Raw genomic sequence first — 20,591 nt, forward strand, 5'->3', positions numbered from 1 at the left:
TATCCCAAAGCGGATTGGAGTAGTGTACGGTGGGGTCAGGGGGCACTACCCCATACATATGCGTGTGGGGCCCGCTTGGCGCAGACAGTACTTGGATCCAGTGTCGGACTGGGATGCCAAGGGCCCACCAGTAACATTGATTTTGGGGGCCCCACTTTTCACCTGCATACAACTATTACATGACCCTGGTTCACAAATTTACCTATATCTCTATATAATAATAAACTGGGCAGCGTGGTTAATGAATGATGAGATGCTGCTTTTTTTCTGTGCAGAGAGAATGAAGTGAATTATGGCAAGTACTGCCCATACAGTGGGGTTGGGGCCAAGATCTACACAGGGGACCCCCGGAGGATTCCCGGGTGGGCCAGTCGGAGCCTGCTTGGACCCTCATATGAATGCGCCATCCCGGCTCCAACATATGATAGCGGCACAGTGCGCCATTGTCCTGTATGAAGGCCTTAGCCCGGTGATGACCGTGTAATGCACCTGTGGCACTATATAATTCCCCTATATAATGCCCCTAACAGACCAAAAACTTCCCTGGGCCATCCACCCCAGATTCTTATCTGACGACCTACCCCCACAGTATACCACAGTGTATATGTCTGCACACATAGGCATTACGTCCCCTCTGTCTCCCCAGCATCTCTCCGCCATCAGCGCCCTATAACAGGGCACAGAACAGGGTGCAGGACTGATGCATTGTAATTGTGGGTGTGCAGCGCTTCCCTTCCCATCCCCCCGCTGCGAGTCCCGGCAGGCAGGATACTGCGCATGCGCGGTGTGCCTGTGCTCGGCCGTATGTGAGTGTGTGTGTGAGAGAAAAGAAAGCTACAAGTAACCGGCGGCGGCTCTCCTCCGCTCCCCCTCCCTGAGCACCCGCTGCAGTCATGTCGGGACGTTCGGTCAGAGCCGAGACACGAAGCAGAGCTAAAGATGATATCAAACGGGTTATGGCCGCCATCGAAAAAGTACGGAAATGGTAAGAAAAAGGACAACAAAGGAGAGAAATGGAGGGAGGTGGCGGCAGCGGCGGCGTGACTGGAGAGCGGTGCTGTGGGGAGCCCTGCGCCTCCTGGAAGCCCCCGATACCTCACAGTCACCACACGAGCTCCGCGCTCCCGCCAAAGCCGGCAGCCATGTCAGCTCCGAGAGCCGGCAGAGGGGAGGCTGGTGCCGGTGCTGCTGCTGCTGCCGGTGCCGCCGCCTCCTCCCCGCTCACTGCGGAGCGGCCTCCTATTTATAGCTGAGCAGGGAGCGCAGATTTCGTTTAAATTTAGCGCTTTGGCCCCGAGGCTCGGAGCTCCCTCCTCCCCGTGCGGAGGGAAGATGGGGCTGGAGAGGAAGTGCGGCTGCACGGCCGAGCTCCCCCCGGGGCGTGCGGGAGGCGGCGGGCCCCGGCTCCTGTGTTCTCCCGCTCACACGTGTGCCGGGCTGGCACCGGTGCGGTCCGTCACCCCGGCGGTCGCCGATTGCATCACCCCAGCCTTCATTGTCTGCCATCTCACGGCGATCGGAGCCCGGAGCGGGCGGAAATCTCGGCTGTTCTCCCGGCCCGGACGAGCGATCTATGCGACACCTCCATCAGCAGCACAAAAAGTTTCATCCGAGTTGTTTTCATCTATTTATTGTGAAATAGACACCTCGGTCAGACACACGGGAGCCAATGGGAAGCCGCCGTCTTATTGTGGGATGACCTTATTGGACAGTCATTTAAATGGCCGTGAAGTTTCTATATGATTAGGAGCCCTGCGATTTGTGGTGGAGGTGCAGTGTGCGACCCTCACTGTAGCCAGGGGGTGGGAGTGCAGATTGGCCGTCACTGAGACTCTCCAGAAAAGACAAATCGTGATCTGATACCTATTCAAAACAAAAGAGAGGTTGGGGCATAAGAGCTAACCAATCTACACAAATTTACAACTTCAGTAACTATAAGGTATCGGAGCATAATGGTTATGGATGAGCTGCTGCTGCAGCACCCTACAGAAGTATCCTGTTCCGGTCCCAGTGTGCTGTTAGGTGTGGGGTGCATTAATCACTTGTGGGCCATAGGCCTCTGCTGGCTCTGGCCTTCCACCTTGTGGATCGTCATGTGGGCCATAGGCCTCCGCTGGCTCTGGCCTTCTACATTCCAGATCATCATGTGGGCCATAGGCCTCCGCTGGTTCTGGCCTTCCACCTTCCGGATCGTCATGTGGGCCATAGGCCTCCGCTGGCTCCAGGCTTCCACCTTCCGGATCGTCATGTGGGCCATAGGCCTCTGCTGGTTCTGGCCTTCCACCTTCCGGATCGTCATGTGGGCCATAGGCCTCCGCTGGCTCCAGGCTTCCACCTTCCGGATCGTCATGTGGGCCATAGGCCTCCGCTGGCTCTGGCCTTCCACCTTCCGGTTCGTCATGTGGGCCATAGGCCTCTGCTGGCTCTGGCCTTCTACATTCCAGATCATCATGTGGGCCATACCGCTGGCTCTGGCCTTCCACCTTCTGGATCGTCATGTGGGCCATAGGCCTCTGCTGGCTCCAGGTTTCCACCTTCCGGATCGTCACGTGGGCCATAGGCCTCCGCTGGCTCCAGGCTTCCACCCTCTGGATCGTCATGTGGGCCATAGGCCTCTGCTGGCTCTGGCCTTCCACCTTCTGGATCGTCATGTGGGCCATAGGCCTCCGCTGGATCCAGGCTTCTATCTTCTGGAACCTTCACACACAATCCATGGGACACCAAGTGCTTTTTAACTGTCACATATTTACTTAACAGTTCATGGTTATTGCAGTGGAGCAGGTGAGATAGACTGTAACCTGTTATGCCTCTTTCTCTCAGGTACCGGGCATAACTTCAGCCCTAGCACTTGTCCTGCATGGAGCATCCCTTTCCCTGCTGAAGTCACTAATACTAGGAATTACTCTCCACTGATGGCAATGCACCCGGATTCCATTACCGGCTGCCTTAGAGTCTGTACCCATTTTTCCCTGCAGGCTCCCATGGCCCTGACTCCAGTCTCAAGGTGCCGGGCCCAACCGACGGATCCACATTGAAGGGTTATATGGCAACCCACTGTCCGAGTTATAGGCCCATGGTGGCCCTAGCAGCCCACTGCACTTGACCTCAACAGTGAACTTGCTTTTTATCTACTACGGACTTGCATCAATCGGGAAGTGCTCCCCTTTTATTAACACTGTTGCACTCCCATCTGTGGGCTTGTGCCGAACATTAACTGTTCCTTATCTATTTCCTATCCTTACAGTGTATTACTAATAACCTTTTCTCTTTATTATCTAAAAACACTCATAGGCTATCATGGGGTTCCCACATTTGCCCCACCACTATTCTGCATATTACCATAACACATTACATAAGAATTGTTCATATACACATTAAATGCATAAAAACGCATAGCACTGTTCACATTACACAGATGCATGTCAGTTGTCTTGAGGGCAGGAAGAAAGTAGACAGTCCTCATCCTCCCATAACGAGCATTGATCAACTATATCAAAGTCTCAATGTTTGTTTATGCACCCAGTGATGGGGACAGGCTGATCACACTGCTCCATATACAGTATCATGTTATCGGCAGCATATCCAAAGTTTTTACTAGGCTATGTGTTGCTAGTAACTATGAGTCTTATTTATACGTAGAAATCATATTGCCCAACAAAGAAGCTTTTTGCTCCTGATTGCAGCATGTTTAAAGCGCCAGATAATCCAGAAATAGTATTACTATAAACACTCATTCACCAATTATTTTCTCATGTATAAGGGCCATAAGACTATTCACATCTGCAGATGTTTATGACTGAAGCCATGGCCCAATGTTGGAACCAGTGTACAACTGTACCAATGTGCCCAACCAACCTCATTAGCTTATCGCAGCTTCTTTAAAAAGAAAGAACTAGTCAAATCTGATAGAATTTCCAATTTAGGGTCCACCATAAACATGAGCACAGCTTAAAAGTGCGTTTACATTGAGAGATTATCGTAGATAGTTATTAAAGGGAACTTGTCATGTCCAGCTGATATAGGCTTAATTTACGGGTCAGTAGCCCTTCCAGTGCTGCCTGGCTCCCTTACTGACAGTGCGTCTACCATGATAGAATCTACTTTATTTCTCCCTGGAGCTGCCGGCTTTCAGTCACCGCTCAGTACTTGGTCACCTCTGCACTTACATTTACAGCCTGCTCTGCAGCGCATCTGTGCAGAGGGAGCTGTCAGTCAAGGTGTCGGGGTGTCCTTACTACCAGTTCTGTGAAAGGTGTATGCAGCCACCCTGGCACTCCTCTATGGCTGAAAGACGGAGGATTGTGGGAGGAGTAAAGTTAATTTCCTCCCAGAAGCTGCAAATTCAGTTAGGCGGTCAGGCAGCACTGGAACGCAAATAACCTGCAGATTAACGCTATATTTGCAGGTTTATAGCATTTGTGGACCTGACTGTTTCTTTCTCACAATTCCATATTCTCGATAAGTTTGGTGACACGATCTTTTGTACTGGACAAAAGACTGTTCTTGGCATCACATCGCCCTGTGTAAACAGGATGAGCACTGCTGAGAAGAGTATGATGGCAGCCAATGCGCACTGAGCAATCCTTTACCGATCGTTCAGTGTGCACCGTTCACCTGTCTGTATATGTAAAAAGGCTATTAAATAATGGCCAATCACCTGGTTAGAGGCCATGGCCGCTCCGTGTAAACTCATTTTAAGGGAGCTACATGTCGACAATGACATCTCATTATGCTACTTCTGCATTGCAGCATAATGCAAGTTAATGCGGTTGCATTTTTTCACGCACATTTTTGCCACTGCTACATGCAAGGTAAAAAAAAAATCTGATTTTAAATGTTTGCAACTTGATTGTTGTGGTTGCTAGAAATTATCACAACTTTTTTTTGTGACCATTCTGGTGAGCGTCAGAGCTGTATTAGTAGAACTATAAAGCTCAGCACAAGTTCTGCTGTTACAGATTGAACTAACAGTGGTTTGTTCTGAATCTATTCTGTTAGAACTATATTTACACCGATAACAGGGCATTTGAACAAGCACAGGGCTCTGGACAGTGAGAGCCCTGATGCTGAGTGCTGGTGATTGTGATTCTTCATGATCGATAAGAACAGCTGTAGTCAGGCGTTGAAGGGCAGGTAGTTGAGTAACTGTTCTACATAGATAATGGGCTGGAGAAAGGTGATTGGTATGTCAGAAGTTAACACCGATCCTGGAGTGTAATTACTGTACATATTCAGCCAGGATCTGGGTTGGCAGTAGTTGTCAAATTCCATGGAAACCAGCTGTACATTATGAAAGATAAAAGCTCTCACTACAGGATATCAGAAAGAAAAAGCAAGTCCAACTTGCTTATTTTATGCTGTCTAATTAATGCCATTCAATAACTTGAGAATACATTTTTAATCACCTATGATATACATTTTCTTCATGAGTGACTGAATGAAGCCGGCTCAGTAGCTGAGCTTGCTTCATACTAGGCAGATGCCAGCTGTTATTTATCCAGCATCTGCCTGTAACTACAGCAACTTGAGCTTTCCCCGATCCCTACAGTGTAACCAATTTAATGCTGCTCTCAATCTAATGTACTGTACTGTAGATTAAGTAGTTGCCATTGCCTTATTAAAAATATATGGCAACAAATATGCTTAGTATTGTCATGTCCCAAAAAGTTTGAGCTATCAAAATGTAAAATTATTGAAACCGTGTGTTAAATGGCAAAAATAAAATCAATTATCTCTTCTTTTTTTTTTTTTTTAAATTTATAATGTGAACCTGTCGGCAGTTTTGGCCACTATAAGATAATGCTGTAGATAAGCCCTCGGTCTGACCTAAAAGATAAGAAAAATAATTTATATTAGGCCGGGATCACACATACACGAGATACGGCCGAGTCTCGCAGGTGAAATCCCTCCTCTGGCGCCGGCACTCAGGAGCGGAGCGTGCAGCCGCACAGCAGTACATGGAGCTGCACCCTCCGCTCCCAAGTGCCGGCGCCAGAGGAGGGATTTCACCTGAGAGACTCGGCCGTATCTCACGTATGTGTGATCCCGGCCTTATACTCACCCCGGGGGGGCGGTCCGGTTCGATGGGTGTCGCAGGTCCGGTGCCTCCCATCTTCTTGTGATGCCGCCCTCCTGTTCCTTCATTGCTCCCCAGCATCGCGCTTCTGCACTGGCGTACTTATCTGCCCTGTTGAGGGCAGAGTAAAATACTGTAGTGCCCACTACTGACCCACTAGGCCAGAGAGGCTCAGCGCCTGCGCACTGCAGTACTTTACTCTGGAGTCAAAAAGGCAGATAAGTACGCCAGTGCAGAAGCGAGATGTCAGGGAGCGATGAAGCAACATGAGGGCGGCATCACAAGAAGATGGGAGGCCCTGGACCTGTGACACCCATCGGACCGGAACGCCGTACCCCCCCCCCGGGTTTGTATAATAAAACCTATTTTTCTTTTAGGTCGGACTGGGGGGGGCAGTATCTTATAGCGGCCAAAACTGCTGAAAGGTTCCCTTTAAGTGCGGTTACAAAAAAAAAATAGAATGCCATATGTACACAAAAATGGTATTAAAACGTCAGCTAAGTAAGCATGCAAAAGAAAACAAGCCCTCAAAATAGTGATGGGACTCAGGAAATGACAACACAAACAAACATATTTTTCATCACAAATTTCAGTGGCCCTCAATACTGTGGACTATTTTTTTTATCTAATACTGAAGATATTCGTGGAGCTGAGGTAAGAAGCTGCTCACATGACTGTCCACCGTGTATCTGGTCTAATACTGGAGAGACAAGGGGTGTTGAGATAATAAGAGGATGCTCACACTGCTGTCTACCATTTTCCTGAATGCTGAGTCTGTGCTGTCACTTGGAGGTAACCTATAACACTTACTGTGAAGCTATCTCCAGGTCACAAAAGCCATTCTGCATTCAGAAAAAATAGATCAGATAGACATGGTGGGCATCAGTGTGAAGAGACTCTTCTTACCTCCGCACCACTGGTATCTCCAGTATTAGATCAGAAAGACATGGTGGACAGCAGTGTGAGAGGTCTCTTCTTACCTCAGCACCACAGATATCTCCAGTATTAGATCAGGTAGACATGGTGGACAGCAGTGTGAGCAGCCTCTTCTTACCTCAGCACCACTGGTATGTCCGGTATTAGATCAGGTAGACAGCAGTGTGAGGTCTCTTCTTACCTCAGCACCCCTGGTATCTCCAGTTTTAGATCAGGTAGACAGGGTGGACAGCAGTGTGAGCAGCCTCTTCTTACCGCAGCACCCCTGGTATCTCCAGTATTACATCAGGTGGACAGCAGTGTGAGCAGCCTCTTCTCACCTCAGCACCCCGGCATCTCCAGTATTAGATCAGGTAGACAGGGTGGAAAGCAGTGTGAGCAGCCTCTTCTCACCTCAGCACCCCGGTATCTCCAGTTTTAGATCAGGTAGACATGGTGGACAGCAGTGTGAGCAGACTCTTCTTACCTCAGCACCCCGGTATCTCCAGTATTAGATCAGGTAGACATGGTGGACAGCAGTGTGAGCAGCCTCTTACCTCAGCACCCCGGCATCTCCAGTATTAGATCAGGTAGACAGGGTGGAAAGCAGTGTGAGCAGCCTCTTCTCACCTCAGCACCCCGGTATCTCCAGTTTTAGATCAGGTAGACATGGTGGACAGCAGTGTGAGCAGACTCTTCTTACCTCAGCACCCCGGTATCTCCAGTATTAGATCAGGTAGACATGGTGGACAGCAGTGTGAGCAGACTCTTCTTACCTCAGCACCCCGGTATCTCCAGTATTAGATCAGGAAGACCGGGTGGACAGCAGTGTGAGCAGCCTCTTCTTACCTCAGCACCCCGGTATCTCCAGTGATGGTTCAAAATATCCACTACAAGCACTAATTTCTGCACAGAGGAGGAGCTTCTACTGCACATGCTCACAGACCTCTGTCCCTACATTCCAGGATCAGTTTCTGTCAGTGTAACCAGATGATGGACATTTTAATTCTGTAGTGATCTATACTATTGTCTGTTGCCTATTTGGAGAAAATGATTGTGATTTGGTAACTGAAAATATTTAGGAATTTCTTTCTAATGACATTTCCTTTAGCTACAGTAGTTATCTCCTTCCATTACTGGTGAAGGGCTCCTTTCACCACTAGTGGTTTTATAGCATTTCTTGGGCTTACTGCATCATAAAGCCACTTTCAGTAGTTTTAAGACCTAACCAGGAGTGGTGTTTCTATAGGTTTCACTCTTGATTTTGGTTTTGTAAATACTGATGTAAAATACTGCAATGTGAAAGTGTCCTCCAGCATACAAGCGGTTTGTGAAACTGGTGAACATCCAGCACAAAAAATACAAACTAGTCTTTATAAAGACCTGTGGTTTGTGGCTGTCTTGGTTTTATCATCATCGTAAAATTGCAAAGTGTTTTTACATGCAATCACCTTCGTAATTAAATCACATATTAATCTGCAGAAAATAAATGTAACGGATCATGTGACTACTTATTCTTGAAACTAAAAAGTAAAGACAAAAATTTAATTTTGTGAAAAATTCATCAACCCACAAACGCCATTTTGAAGAATTTGACGCGTAAAACAGGAACGAATACGTCACTTAAATAAAACAAAATGCAAATGATGAATATGAGTCCAACTAGAGACTGCCAGAGCTTATCAGTCCAGTGTATTAAAGGGAATCTGTCACCAGGTTTTTGCTAACTCATCTGAGAGTAGCAAGATGTAGGGAAAGAGACCCTGATTCCAGCAATATATCGCTTAGTTTACTGGGTGCAGCAGTTGTGGTACAATCCCATGTTTTTAGGCCAGTCTCACACGTCCAGATAATTCCGGTACCGGAGTTATCCGTGTCCGTGAGCTCACGTGGCACACGTGCGGCATGCACAACACGATCGCCTCTGCTACATAGAGGTGAAGTACAGATCACCTCTATGTAGTAGAAATGGTCGTGTACTTTGAACGCCGACCACAGGGTGGCGCTCAAAGCATTCGGCCATCAACAACCATAGAGGTCTCAAGGAGACCTCTGGTTGTTATGGCAATGCACCGCTGAACCCCAATCATGTGACGGGGGTCAGCGGTGCGAGTAGCTCCGGCCGCGCGGCCGGGAGCGCCAGTTAAATGCCGCTGTCAGCGCTTGACGGCGGCATTTAACTAGTTAATGGGCGCGGGCGGATCGCGATTCCACTCGCGCTCATTGCGCGCACATGTCAGCTATACAAAACAGCTGACATGTCGCGGCTTTAAGGTGGGCTAACCGCCGGAGCCCACCTTAAAGCAGGGGATCTGCCAGCTGACGTACTATTCCGTCAGCTGGCAGAAAGGGGTTAAAATCAAGTTCCTTGTCACCTCCCACCCCCCTGTGCGCCCGCCCGCTGGAAATAAAATACTCACCCAGCTCCCTCGAAGCTTCCTCTCAGCGCCACAGCTTGTCTTGTATGAGCGGTCACGTGGTACCGCTCATTACAGTGATGAATATGCGGCATATTAATCACTGTAATGAGCGGCACCACGTGACCGCTCATACAGGACAAGCTGCGGCGCTGAGAGGGAGCTGGGTGAGTATTTTATTTCCAGCGGGCGGGCGCACAGGAGGTGGGAGGGGGGAGGTGACAAGGAACTTGATTTTAAAGACAAAAATAATTTAAAAAAAATTGATTTTTCATTCCTTCTCTCCAGCGAATGCTGCTGGAGAGAAGAAATGAATGGCGGCTTCAGCGCCACAAGCTGGGGGGACAGCGCTTACTGTAGCGCTGTCTCCTGCACGGCACACGGACAGAATCCGTGTGCGGTATGTGTTTTACACGGACCCATTGACTTTAATGGGTCCGTGTGATCCGTGCGCTCCCACGAACACTGACATGTCTCCGTGTTTTTCAAACGGACACACGGTCCGTGAAAACACGCTGACATGTGCAGAGACACATTGATTTTAATGTGTCTATGTGAGTCAGTGTCTCCGGTACGTGAGAAAACTGTCACCACACGTACCGGAGCCACTGACGTGTGAAACAGGCCTTAGATGTAGCAGAGCTCAGAAAGATTCCTCCGCCCACACCTGTTATCATAGCTTACTGTGTATATTAAAAACCAAAGACAGAAACATAATGATTAAATACCCTGCAGTAAATAAATAAATAGCATAGTGCATGAAAATAATATACAGTACTTAACATGTTTTCCAGGTCACCACCTGACAGCACACTGGAGGACGTCCTTCTTAGCCATGATGGGACAGGAAACACGAGAGGTTAAAAGGACCCTCCCCCTACCACCCTTCAGTGTTTTTCCTGTCCCATTATGGATAGGAACGGCGAGAGGAAGCTACCGTTCTGTGCGGGGGGATGTGGATCGGGGGGGCTTTGCCTCACCCTTCCCTCCATAAGGCGCCCGCTGGCCGACACCCGACCGAGGGTCCCTCTGCCTACCAGTGTAGCGCTGCTCCTGGTATGAGGATCGCTTCCCCCTGCCGGGGGCTCTCGATCCTTCCGTCACGCCCCCTGGTGCAGGCGAATCCCAGCGGCGGCCTCTGCTGATGTCGGCGTCTCCATGCGGCCGGCATGGGGATGGAAACCCTCGCTGCACCATCCTCTCTTTCCGGCCGCGCGTCACTTCCGGTTTGCGGCTGAGGGGGGCGGGCGGCGTCTCTGCAGGCGGTAGTGAGCGCGGGAGCGCTGTACAGATGAAAAGAGGAACAGAAGTATAAAGGTATGTGTAGGGGCAGTAAGCGATCTCCAGTGCAGTAACATGGAGGACGCAGCTAGAGCAGAGGGGCAGGAGTCCACAGCGCTAGTAAGTAGAGCAGGGCTCTTTGTTATGGATATCTTAAAAAAAAAAAAAAAAAAAAAATGGGGCATTATCCTAGAGTTTGTTATTTTCTATAGGCTGCCTCATTACCTGAAAAACCGTTAAAGAAACCTGGCAAAAGCAAGAAGTGCCCTATTTGTGCAGCCAAGCTGAAAGATACCTGGCAGAAACCCCTATGTGAAGCATGCACCTGCAAAATCATAGGAGAGGAGCAGGCTTCTCTTATGTCAAATATGAGAGCCATGATAAGAGAGGAGGTCCAGGCTTCGGTATCAAGTCTGGTACTACCGCAAGCCTCACCTTCAGAGAGACCGAGCAAAAGGCAGAGGGTCGAATACTCTTCAGGAGACTCGTTATCTGCGGTATCGGATATAGGAGAGACCCTCCAGAGAGAGGGAGGAAATACTTATTCTCCGCAGCAGACACAGGAGAACTGTTGGAAGCTGTACGGCATACTATGCAGATTGAGGATCCACAACCATCTTGTTCGGTTCAAGATGAAATGTTTGGTGGCTTGCGCTCACAAACTGCGATGGTGTTTCCTGTAAATTCCCATATTAGATCCATGATTTTGGATGAATGGGAGGAGGCGGAGAAGAGATTGACTATTCCTAAAGATTTCCGACTCCGCTTGCCGTTTGACCCGGAGGATGTTAAAGAATGGGTCGATGTTCCTAAAATAGACATTCCATTGGCGAAAGTGTCCAAAAGAACCTCAATCCCCTTTGAGGACTCTTCCAACTTAAAAGAGCCCATGGACAGAAAGGCAGATGGACTTTTGAAACGGGCCTGGGAAAGTTCTTCGGCGGTTATCGGAGCTAATATTGCAGCAACATCAGTGGCTCGCTCCATGGACCTGTGGCTAAATGATCTTCAGGATCAATTAATAGCCAAAACTCCTAGAGATACTATCCTGAAATCTCTGCCTCTGTTAAAATTGGCAACCACCTTTTTAGCAGACGCGTCCGCAGAGACTGTTAGATTTGCGGCTAGAGGGCAATCTCTCTCTAATGCAGCCAGAAGAGCTATCTGGCTCAAAAGCTGGTCGGGTGATATGCACTCCAAAAATAAATTATGTTCCATACCCTTCTCTGGGGGCAGGGTCTTCGGACCAGTCCTCGACGATATCTTAGAGAAAGCCGCAGATGTAAAAAAGGGGTTCCCCGAAGAAAAGCCTAAAAAATTCCAGCCCTTTCGGAGACCCCGCTATAATCAGAAACAGGATTACAGGGGTAAAGGGAAGCAAGGTAGATGGAGCTACCAGAAAGGGGGAGATAGTAGACCCAAAACCAAGGACTCGAGTTACTCAGGTCCGAGGTCCAGCTACCATAGAAAATGACGCCATCAGAGTAGGGGGTCGTCTAGCCGGATTTCTAGAAGGTTGGAGGGAAATAACAACGAGTCCTTGGGTGTTACAAGTGGTGTCCCAGGGGTACAAAATCGAATTTTCCTCCCTTCCGCCCGAAAGATTTCTGGTGTCCAGTACACATCTAAAATCATCGTCCCCCATGTGGTCGGATATACAGGACCTCCTAAAAATGGCAGCAATTGTTCCGGTCCCCTCTCAAGAAGAGTACAGAGGTCATTACTCGAATCTCTTCTCGATAACAAAACCATCAGGAGAGTCGAGAACAATTATAAATCTGAAGCACCTAAACAACTGGGTGGTATACAAAAGGTTCAAAATGGAGTCGATTCGGTCTACCATTCCTCTGTTGGGAAAGGGTATGGTGATGTGCACTCTGGACCTAAAGAGTGCATATTACCATGTTCCCATTTACTTAAACCACCAAAAGTTCCTGCGGTTCGCGGTAAACATGGAAGGGAAAATCTATCACTTTCAGTTTCGCTGTCTCCCCTTCGGCCTGGCGTCGGCTCCCAGAGTTTTTACAAAACTTATGGTAGAGGTAGTCGCATATCTGAGAAATCAAGATTTGTTGGTAATCCCTTACCTAGACGACTTTTTGGTAGCGGCAGAGTCAGTAAACCAGCTCAGGATCAACTGTCAGTTCCTCATATCCACTCTAGAGAGTCTCGGATGGATCATAAACTGGGAGAAGTCAGATCTAATACCAAAATCCAGAATAAAATTCCTAGGAGTCATGCTCGACTCGGAAACAAGAATGTCCTACCTTCCGGAAGACAGGCTAAAGGGTATAGTAAAAAAGGTTCATCTTTTCTCGCGAGGCCGAAATACGATCAGAGACGGGATGATAATACTGGGGCTAATGACGGCCTGTATCCCTTGTGTGAGATGGAGTCAGTTTCATTCCCGACAGCTTCAGCAGGGAGTTCTGAAGAGCTGGAACAGAACGCAAAATTCTCTAAATCAAAGACTAAATCTTTCTTTTCAGATCAAGAGGTCTCTGGTATGGTGGACTCTCTCCAAAAATCTCCGGCTGGGAGTACCATGGCTCCAAACTCCGAGTGTGTCAGTCACGACAGACGCAAGTCAGGAAGGTTGGGGAGGTCATGTCCTGGGAAGATATTTCCAAGGTCGCTGGGAAAGAAAGGACCGCAAGAAGTCATCAAACCACAGAGAGTTGCATGCGGTTTGGAAGGTCTTAACGGCGGCACAACATTTGCTGAAGAACAAGCATGTAAAGATCTTCTCGGACAATACGACGACCGTAGCCTTCCTTCGACACCAGGGGGGCCCAAGACATCTGGCATTGCAAGATCTAGCAGAACAGATCTTCAAGTGGGCAGAGAAGTCGGTGCGGTCAATCTCGGCGGTACATCTGGAGGGATCCAAGAACCAGTTGGCGGATTTCCTGAGCAGGAAAAGTGTATCCCCTACAGAGTGGGAACTAAACGACGAAGTATTCAGGGATCTTTGTCATCGTTGGGGGAAGCCGGCTGTGGATCTATTTGCTACAAAGCAAAACGCAAAAGTCAAGACCTTTTACTCCCTAAACCCCTGGGAAAGCCCAGCTGCGATCGATGCCCTGTCACAGCCTTGGAACGACGGTCTTCTGTATGCGTTTCCACCTCTGGCATTGATTCCAAGAGCACTCAGGAAAATCTGCGAGGACGGGGCCAAAGTTATCCTCATAGCTCCTCACTGGCCGAAACGAAGTTGGTTTCCAATGCTAAAGAGATTATCAGTGGAAGAACCCTTCCGGTTACCAGACAGAGAGGATCTTCTTCTACAAGGTCCAGTTCTACACCAGAACCCAGGAGCGCTTCAGTTGGCAGCCTGGATCCTGAACGGAAGGTCTTGAGGGCAAAAGGTCTTTCAGATGACGTCATTTCTACCCTTCAAGCCAGCAGGAAGCCGGTGACATCTGCCATCTACACAAAAATATGGAAAACATTCTGTGGATTCTGTGGGAAGATGACAGTTGATACTGACCATCCAGATATCCCAAAAATTCTTGACTTCTTGCAGTCAGGATTTCAGAAAGGTCTTAGACCAAGTACATTAAGAGTCCAGATAGCGGCCCTAAGTGTATTTTTTGATTTTTCTTTATCTACTCACCCCTGGATTAGTCGATTCTCTAGAGCAGTCCAGAGGCTAAGGCCATTTATTAGGAAATCAGTCCCACCGTGGGATCTTAATCTGGTCCTGAATTTTCTCTGTGATCAGTCCTGGGATATATCGGGAGACATAGACATCAACAAACTCTCTCTTAAAACCGCGTTTTTAGTTGCGATCACATCGGCAAAAAGGTTGGGGGAACTACAGGCTCTTTCGGTACAGAACCCGTATTTACAGATCTTCGATGATAAAATAGTACTAAAGCTTGATCCGGCCTTTCTCCCTAAGGTCGTTTCTGATACTAATATGAATCAGGAGATTGTTTTACCGTCTTTTTGCCAATTCCCTAAAAATCAAAAAGAAAGATTTTTTCATAACCTTGATGTAAGGGAATCAGTACTCAGGTACCTTGATCTATCTAGACCCTGGAGACAGGACAATAACTTGTTTGTTCAGTTCAGAGGTTCAAATAGGGGGAAAAAAGCGTCTAAAGCGACTATCGCACGGTGGATAAAATCTACAATTGATTTAGCCTACAAAGCTAAAGGTCTAAATTCCCCGGTTAATCTTAAAGCCCACTCATCTAGGGCCATAGCCACATCATGGGCGGAGAAAGGGGGGGCTACGGCAGACCAGATCTGTAGAGCTGCATCATGGTCTAATCTTAGTACCTTTTCTAAACACTATAAACTAGATGTAGTTTCGCCTCAGTTGGCTTTTGGTAGGAAGGTACTTCAAGCAGTGGTCCCACCCTGAATACCATTCTCCTTTGGTATTTCTCCAGTGTGCTGTCAGGTGGTGACCTGGAAAACAGTAATTAGACTTACTGGTAATTGTATTTCCAGGAATCCATCCTGACAGCACTGTTAGTTCCCTCCCTATGGTTTGATCTTTATACTTATGTGATGTAACATTTGTATGATTGATTATCTTGTTGTAATAAAACTTGTTTTTGCATCCATCCAGATGTGTTACTTTGGAAAAACACTGAAGGGTGGTAGGGGGAGGGTCCTTTTAACCTCTCGTGTTTCCTGTCCCATCATGGCTAAGAAGGACGTCCTCCAGTGTGCTGTCAGGATGGATTCCTGGAAATACAATTACCAGTAAGTCTAATTACTGTTTTTTGATTAAAAAAAAAAAATGCGAAAGCCATCCCGCCTCGTCACGGTGATCGTAATTGGGACAGTAATAACTCTAATAATAATAACCTTATTGTTTTGTTAAGTGACAGTCATGTGGATAATGGCTGAGGAGGACTGAGTGCAACTAGTGGACACTCAGACATGGGAGACCTCATCAATATAATGCCCAGCTCAAATGAAAGGCATGCCACACCTTTATATGCACATGATGCAAACAGACAGGGAAAAAAAACTACTGTGTATATTGTGTGGTGACCGTAAGCTCATTGTATTGAAACAGTACACAGCCTTATAAGCGACACATCACTGGAGTCAGTGGCTCAGCCCCTACCTTATGCTGCCCTCCGATTATATAGCAAAAACCTACTGACAGATTCCTTCCAATGAGTTGAACATAGACTCTGCCATGTAAATAAATAGGTAGATCTATCTTTCTCATATAGCCATTGTGACATGTAAGTGCTCCAGCATTGTCTGATCGAAACCACTTGTTTAGTATTTTCTGCAGCTCATACAGATCCTCTTTGAACATTTTCTAAAATCTAATGGTCCAATGACAAATGCTAATCACAATCTAGTTTCGCTTTTCTAGTTATATGTGGCACATGAATCCTCTCGGGCTCCTAGGTCTGTCCTTATAAGTGCCATTAGTCTGTAGACCATTTCTAATGCTTCCATCCTAGTAATCCTTTATGGTAAAGTGGATCTGGAGTGGAGTGAAGTTCCTGAACTCTGCTGAAGGATCTGGAGTATATAAACAGTATGATGCGTTTTGTAGCAGGATCTAATGGGTCCATCACTGCGATATAAACTGCTGTGTGTAATCAGTGGAAGAAGTGTGCAAGAACTTTGAAAAGGGAGCTGCCTCAATCATAAAAGCTAATGCAGCCGGTGACGCTCCTGAATACCACAATAATTGGCTATTGCTGGTGCATATGGCAAACCTACAATGCAAACTCCACGTGAAAGTGGCCTAAATAAGCAGCTCACGCCATCATCCCTATTACTAATCTTAGAACCAGTGTCTGGAGTCAAAGATACAATGAATAAACCCTCAGTAACAATGTAACTAATCCTGCTACACTGTATATACTGTAAGAGCTCCTTGTTGCATTAAAGGGGTTGACTGCAGTCACTTTGTGACTAATGACTATAGACTCTGAATCCTTACAGCGTGTTCACCACAAGCTGTCAGGATTCTCCGGGGTTAGGGTCCAGACCGAGCGGTCACGTCATCACAAGTATGTGATCTGCATACATGCGGTCACGTGCCGACTAAATGTGCTCAGCCTCTCTCAATACGAGTGAATTCAGCAAGACTGGGCATGTCCTGTCCAAATATGGCTGGGAGTACGCAAATTGCATACTTGCATTCAAATGACCGCCTGCTCTCGACCTCCACACCCGAAAATCCTGATTGTTAAAGTGTGCATGCTTACAGGATTCAGAAGTCTGTAGTCACATAGTGACTTCAGACTTATCAAAAGACTGTACAACCCCTTTAAATGGTTTTCCAGTACTGGGCAACCCTAGTTTAATAATTTCAGGGCCCCAATTAAAATAAAAACAATTGATATCGCCCTCCGGCAGCGGAGCTGTTCCCCGATGTCACCATTGCTTACAGAGGTTGACATAACATTACTGTGCCATGTGCCCACTGCATAAAATGAGCGGCTGCTCATCCGCTACAGCTCCTCAATATTCCACCAGCCTGCATGTCTGCTCTGACGAAATAGGAGCAGGTGACGAGTGGCAGCTCCATGTCAGCAGCTGGCATGTGACAATAATTCACGTCACTCTCCGGGAACAGCGGTGCCAACATCGGGGGACAGCTCCGCTGCAGGAGGGAGCATGGATTGTGTCCATTTTAATTGGGGACCTATAATGATGAAGCTATGGTTGTCGAGTATTGGACACCCCCTTTTAGAATCCACAGATTATATTATTTTCTCTTGTATTTTTAGGGAGAAGAAATGGGTGACTGTTGGAGATACCTCACTTAGGATTTACAAATGGGTGCCAGTTGCTGAGCCAAAAGGGGATGATGTAAGCTTTCTTTAGTTTGTTCACTTTTTAATTGAGGGCTTATAGACGCAACGCTACATGAAAGGCTCACTCTTTTTTTTCTTTTACACCGACTTGTGTGTAGCCTAAATATGCATATGTGTACGAGGCAGCAGCATTATATCTGGAAACAAAAAAATAAATAGTGATTCTTTGCAAGTGGAAATTGTTTAGAGTTTGCACACACATTTTTGAATATTTGTAAACGTGTAACCTGGTAATGAATTGTCCTCTCTATACGTTTGAATGGGTAAAGTCCACCTATCCATAAGCTCTAGCTAACATGGGGCACTTTCCTTCTCACCAGTTGGCTTCCAAAAACTAGTCATGCCTTCCTTCTATACACTCTTTGGTCTGTCAGGGCAGCTGTAAATATCCAGAAAATGGGGTCATTGCTCTCCATAGTAGTTTACTACAAGTGCTACCCCTAGTACTTTTAACAATTCTGTACTGAAGATCAACCAGTATTCCCTGTATGCATAAAACTTGTGGCCATACTGTGCCCAGACTAAATGAACAGTTAAGACTTCCTGACAAATTACTATTTAAGTAGGTTAAAAAAAAATCATTTTGACCAGCTTTTATAGCTCTATCCAGAAGAAAATTATTTTTTCTTACCCAACCTTGGGTCGAGGGGGAGACTGACTACTGGTATCCCATCCCAAGAATCGGGCTCTACAGAGCTCATCTGAATCATGGGTAGGTCGAGCATGCTTACCTCTGCGCCATTCATTCTTTATGGGATTGTCGGACATAGCTGAGCAGAAGTAAGGAAAGATGAGAACCATCTCCCCTTTAACCATAACAAATGCAGTGCCTCATCATGAGACTGACCAACCTGATATTCGCATACTAAAAAAAAAAATGCTTGCTTCCATACTGAAAAAAAAATCTAATCTTGTCTTGGTTGCTCTCTGAAGAAATGAAAAAGAAATGTATAAAGTGACATAAAGGTGAAAAAAAAAAAAAAAAGTATTAAAAAGAATAAATTGTGAATGTTCCTCTGCAGTCTGTTTATTAGTCTCCCTCTGGGGGCACAGATATATTTAATACAAGGCAATAGCACTGGAAATCTACATCCAGTCAATTTATTTCTGTACATTTCTTTCCCTTCAGATTGATTTGAAAGTGACAGATGAGAATTCGGGACTTCTGAGGCGACCAAAACCTTGTGGAAAAGTCAGATTCTGTCTTTTCTACTATAGTTTGATTTCAATATTGCAGGACGTGGGTTCATCACTAACACACAAGCATGATGATTTATACTCTACTCTAACACTAACCATGTTGGATTTGCTGCTTTTTAATGATGAAAGCTCAAATGCTAGTGAAAAAAATGACACCATCTAGGTTTATACGTCTACCAGCGGATCGGTCTGCAGAGGACCTAACGTTAATGTCCCCGATGTTTTATATCTAGGCTTCGGGTTGCATCATTATCTGATTTTCATTATGACGCATACTCGGGTCATGTAGATCTAAGTTAGTTGTCGGTGTGGAAACATCTGCTTTATGTCACTAGAGGCAGAAATAATGAAAACCTAATGGAATAATGATATAATAATAATGTAATATCGAGATAATGGCTAAATTGTCACCTGTTCAATTGAAATAAGGCATTTGTAGTATTTCAGCTTTCATCATTATTTTACATTGAAATATTTCATTAAGAGGATTCTAGACTTTAATAAAAAGTTTCCCGGTAGGTAGCGGTCAGGACCGTTGCCACTTTTTAGCAGCATGTAGTCCCGGAGTCAGATCCAACCAAGAGTAACCCATGCAGGGGTGTATCGTGTATTGTATAATCTCTCTGCGTATGTTGCTCTTGGGTTTTATAGTTTCCTTCCACACTTCAAAAACATGGTGGTTGGTTCATTCTTTCTATAGCATTGGCTGTGGCTGGTGTAACTGGAGACATCCCCCGTAAAGCTATGCTGAATATGATGGTGTTATATAAGCAGCAGTAAATATTTGCCGTTCCTGATACTGCTTTTTTTATTTTTAAGAAACCTCTTTTCAATTTATGCCTGACATTTGCAACAAAGATCTCTGCCCTCAGAAGCCATGCAAAATAGTTGCATGGTGGCCAAATATTGACAGGTATTGAAAAGTGGCAACGGTCTTGATTTATTGCCCTTGGGACATCTTTTTATTAAAGTGCTGAATATGTTTGACGTTAGGATCTAAGTTACATGTTGTATTGTGAACACTCGCTATATTACATTTCCATTATAAGACATAGGGTTGCTGTAGCAGGAAAATCTTATCCAAATGGCCCTCGAATGTTTATTTCTCCACGGGAATTAATGTGCACATTTTAGAGGGGTTGTCCATTGCTTTTATACTGTTATCTTCTCCTTCGGATAGACCACTAATATCAGATCGGTGGGGTCCAACATTGGGCACCCCCATTGATTATCTGTTATAGGCTCTAGCGGCGGCCGAATGTAAGCAATGTTTGGAGTGGAACACCGCAGCTCCATTCACTGTTTAGTGGTGGCTGCTGAGAGATGCAGCTCGTATGATCTGAGCTGCTATTCTCACCACTAGCCACTAAACAGGGTATATGACATCTTGTTACGCTCCAAACATTGCCTACATCTGGCTCCAGCTGCCAATAGCTAAAGGATGGGGGTGACTTTTGACGGACGCCCACAAATCTGGTATTGATGATCTAGCCCAGTGTTTCCCAAACTCCAGTCCTCACGGACCCCAACAGATCATGTTTTCAGGATTTCCTTAGTATTGCACAGGTGATGGAAGTATCAGGAGTTCTCTCACTTGTGCAGCACTATGGAAATCCTGAAAACATGACCTGTTGGGAGCCGTGAGGACTGGAGTTTGGGAAATACTGAGCCTAAGCATAGGCCATCAGTATGAATGTGGTGGACAGCCCTTTAAAAAATATGCATGATGTTCGTTCTTTTGCGGACTTACAGACTTATTGCTAATTTTTCACATTTTATGGAGAAGGAAAAAAAAATCTGCAACCGCATATGCAGGTAATGCAGTGTTATACATTACCTCTACATCTGAATGCAAATCCTCAAATACAGATTTTTAAACACTTTTTCTCCTAC

The 20,591-nt window shown here is 46.4% G+C and overlaps 1 protein-coding gene across 2 annotated transcripts in view; it reads left to right on the forward strand.

The window, feature by feature from the left end:
• Positions 1-699: 699 nt before the first annotated feature.
• The window catches only part of BCL7A (BAF chromatin remodeling complex subunit BCL7A), a 34,157-nt gene continuing 14,265 nt past the window's right edge, over positions 700-20,591 (forward strand). The window contains exons 1-3 of one of the 2 annotated variants that reach the window (XM_077293130.1): positions 700-985; positions 17,412-17,493; positions 18,628-18,690. In XM_077293130.1, coding sequence (XP_077149245.1) covers positions 894-985; positions 17,412-17,493; positions 18,628-18,690 — 237 coding nt within the window. In that variant the 5' untranslated portion in view covers positions 700-893. The remainder of the gene's footprint in view (positions 986-17,411; positions 17,494-18,627; positions 18,691-20,591) is intronic. The other variant, XM_077293131.1, reaches the window with a different exon arrangement.

The sequence above is a fragment of the Ranitomeya variabilis genome, chromosome 1 (assembly GCF_051348905.1).
Source record: "Ranitomeya variabilis isolate aRanVar5 chromosome 1, aRanVar5.hap1, whole genome shotgun sequence".
In the NCBI taxonomy this organism is placed as follows: Eukaryota; Metazoa; Chordata; class Amphibia; order Anura; family Dendrobatidae; genus Ranitomeya; species Ranitomeya variabilis.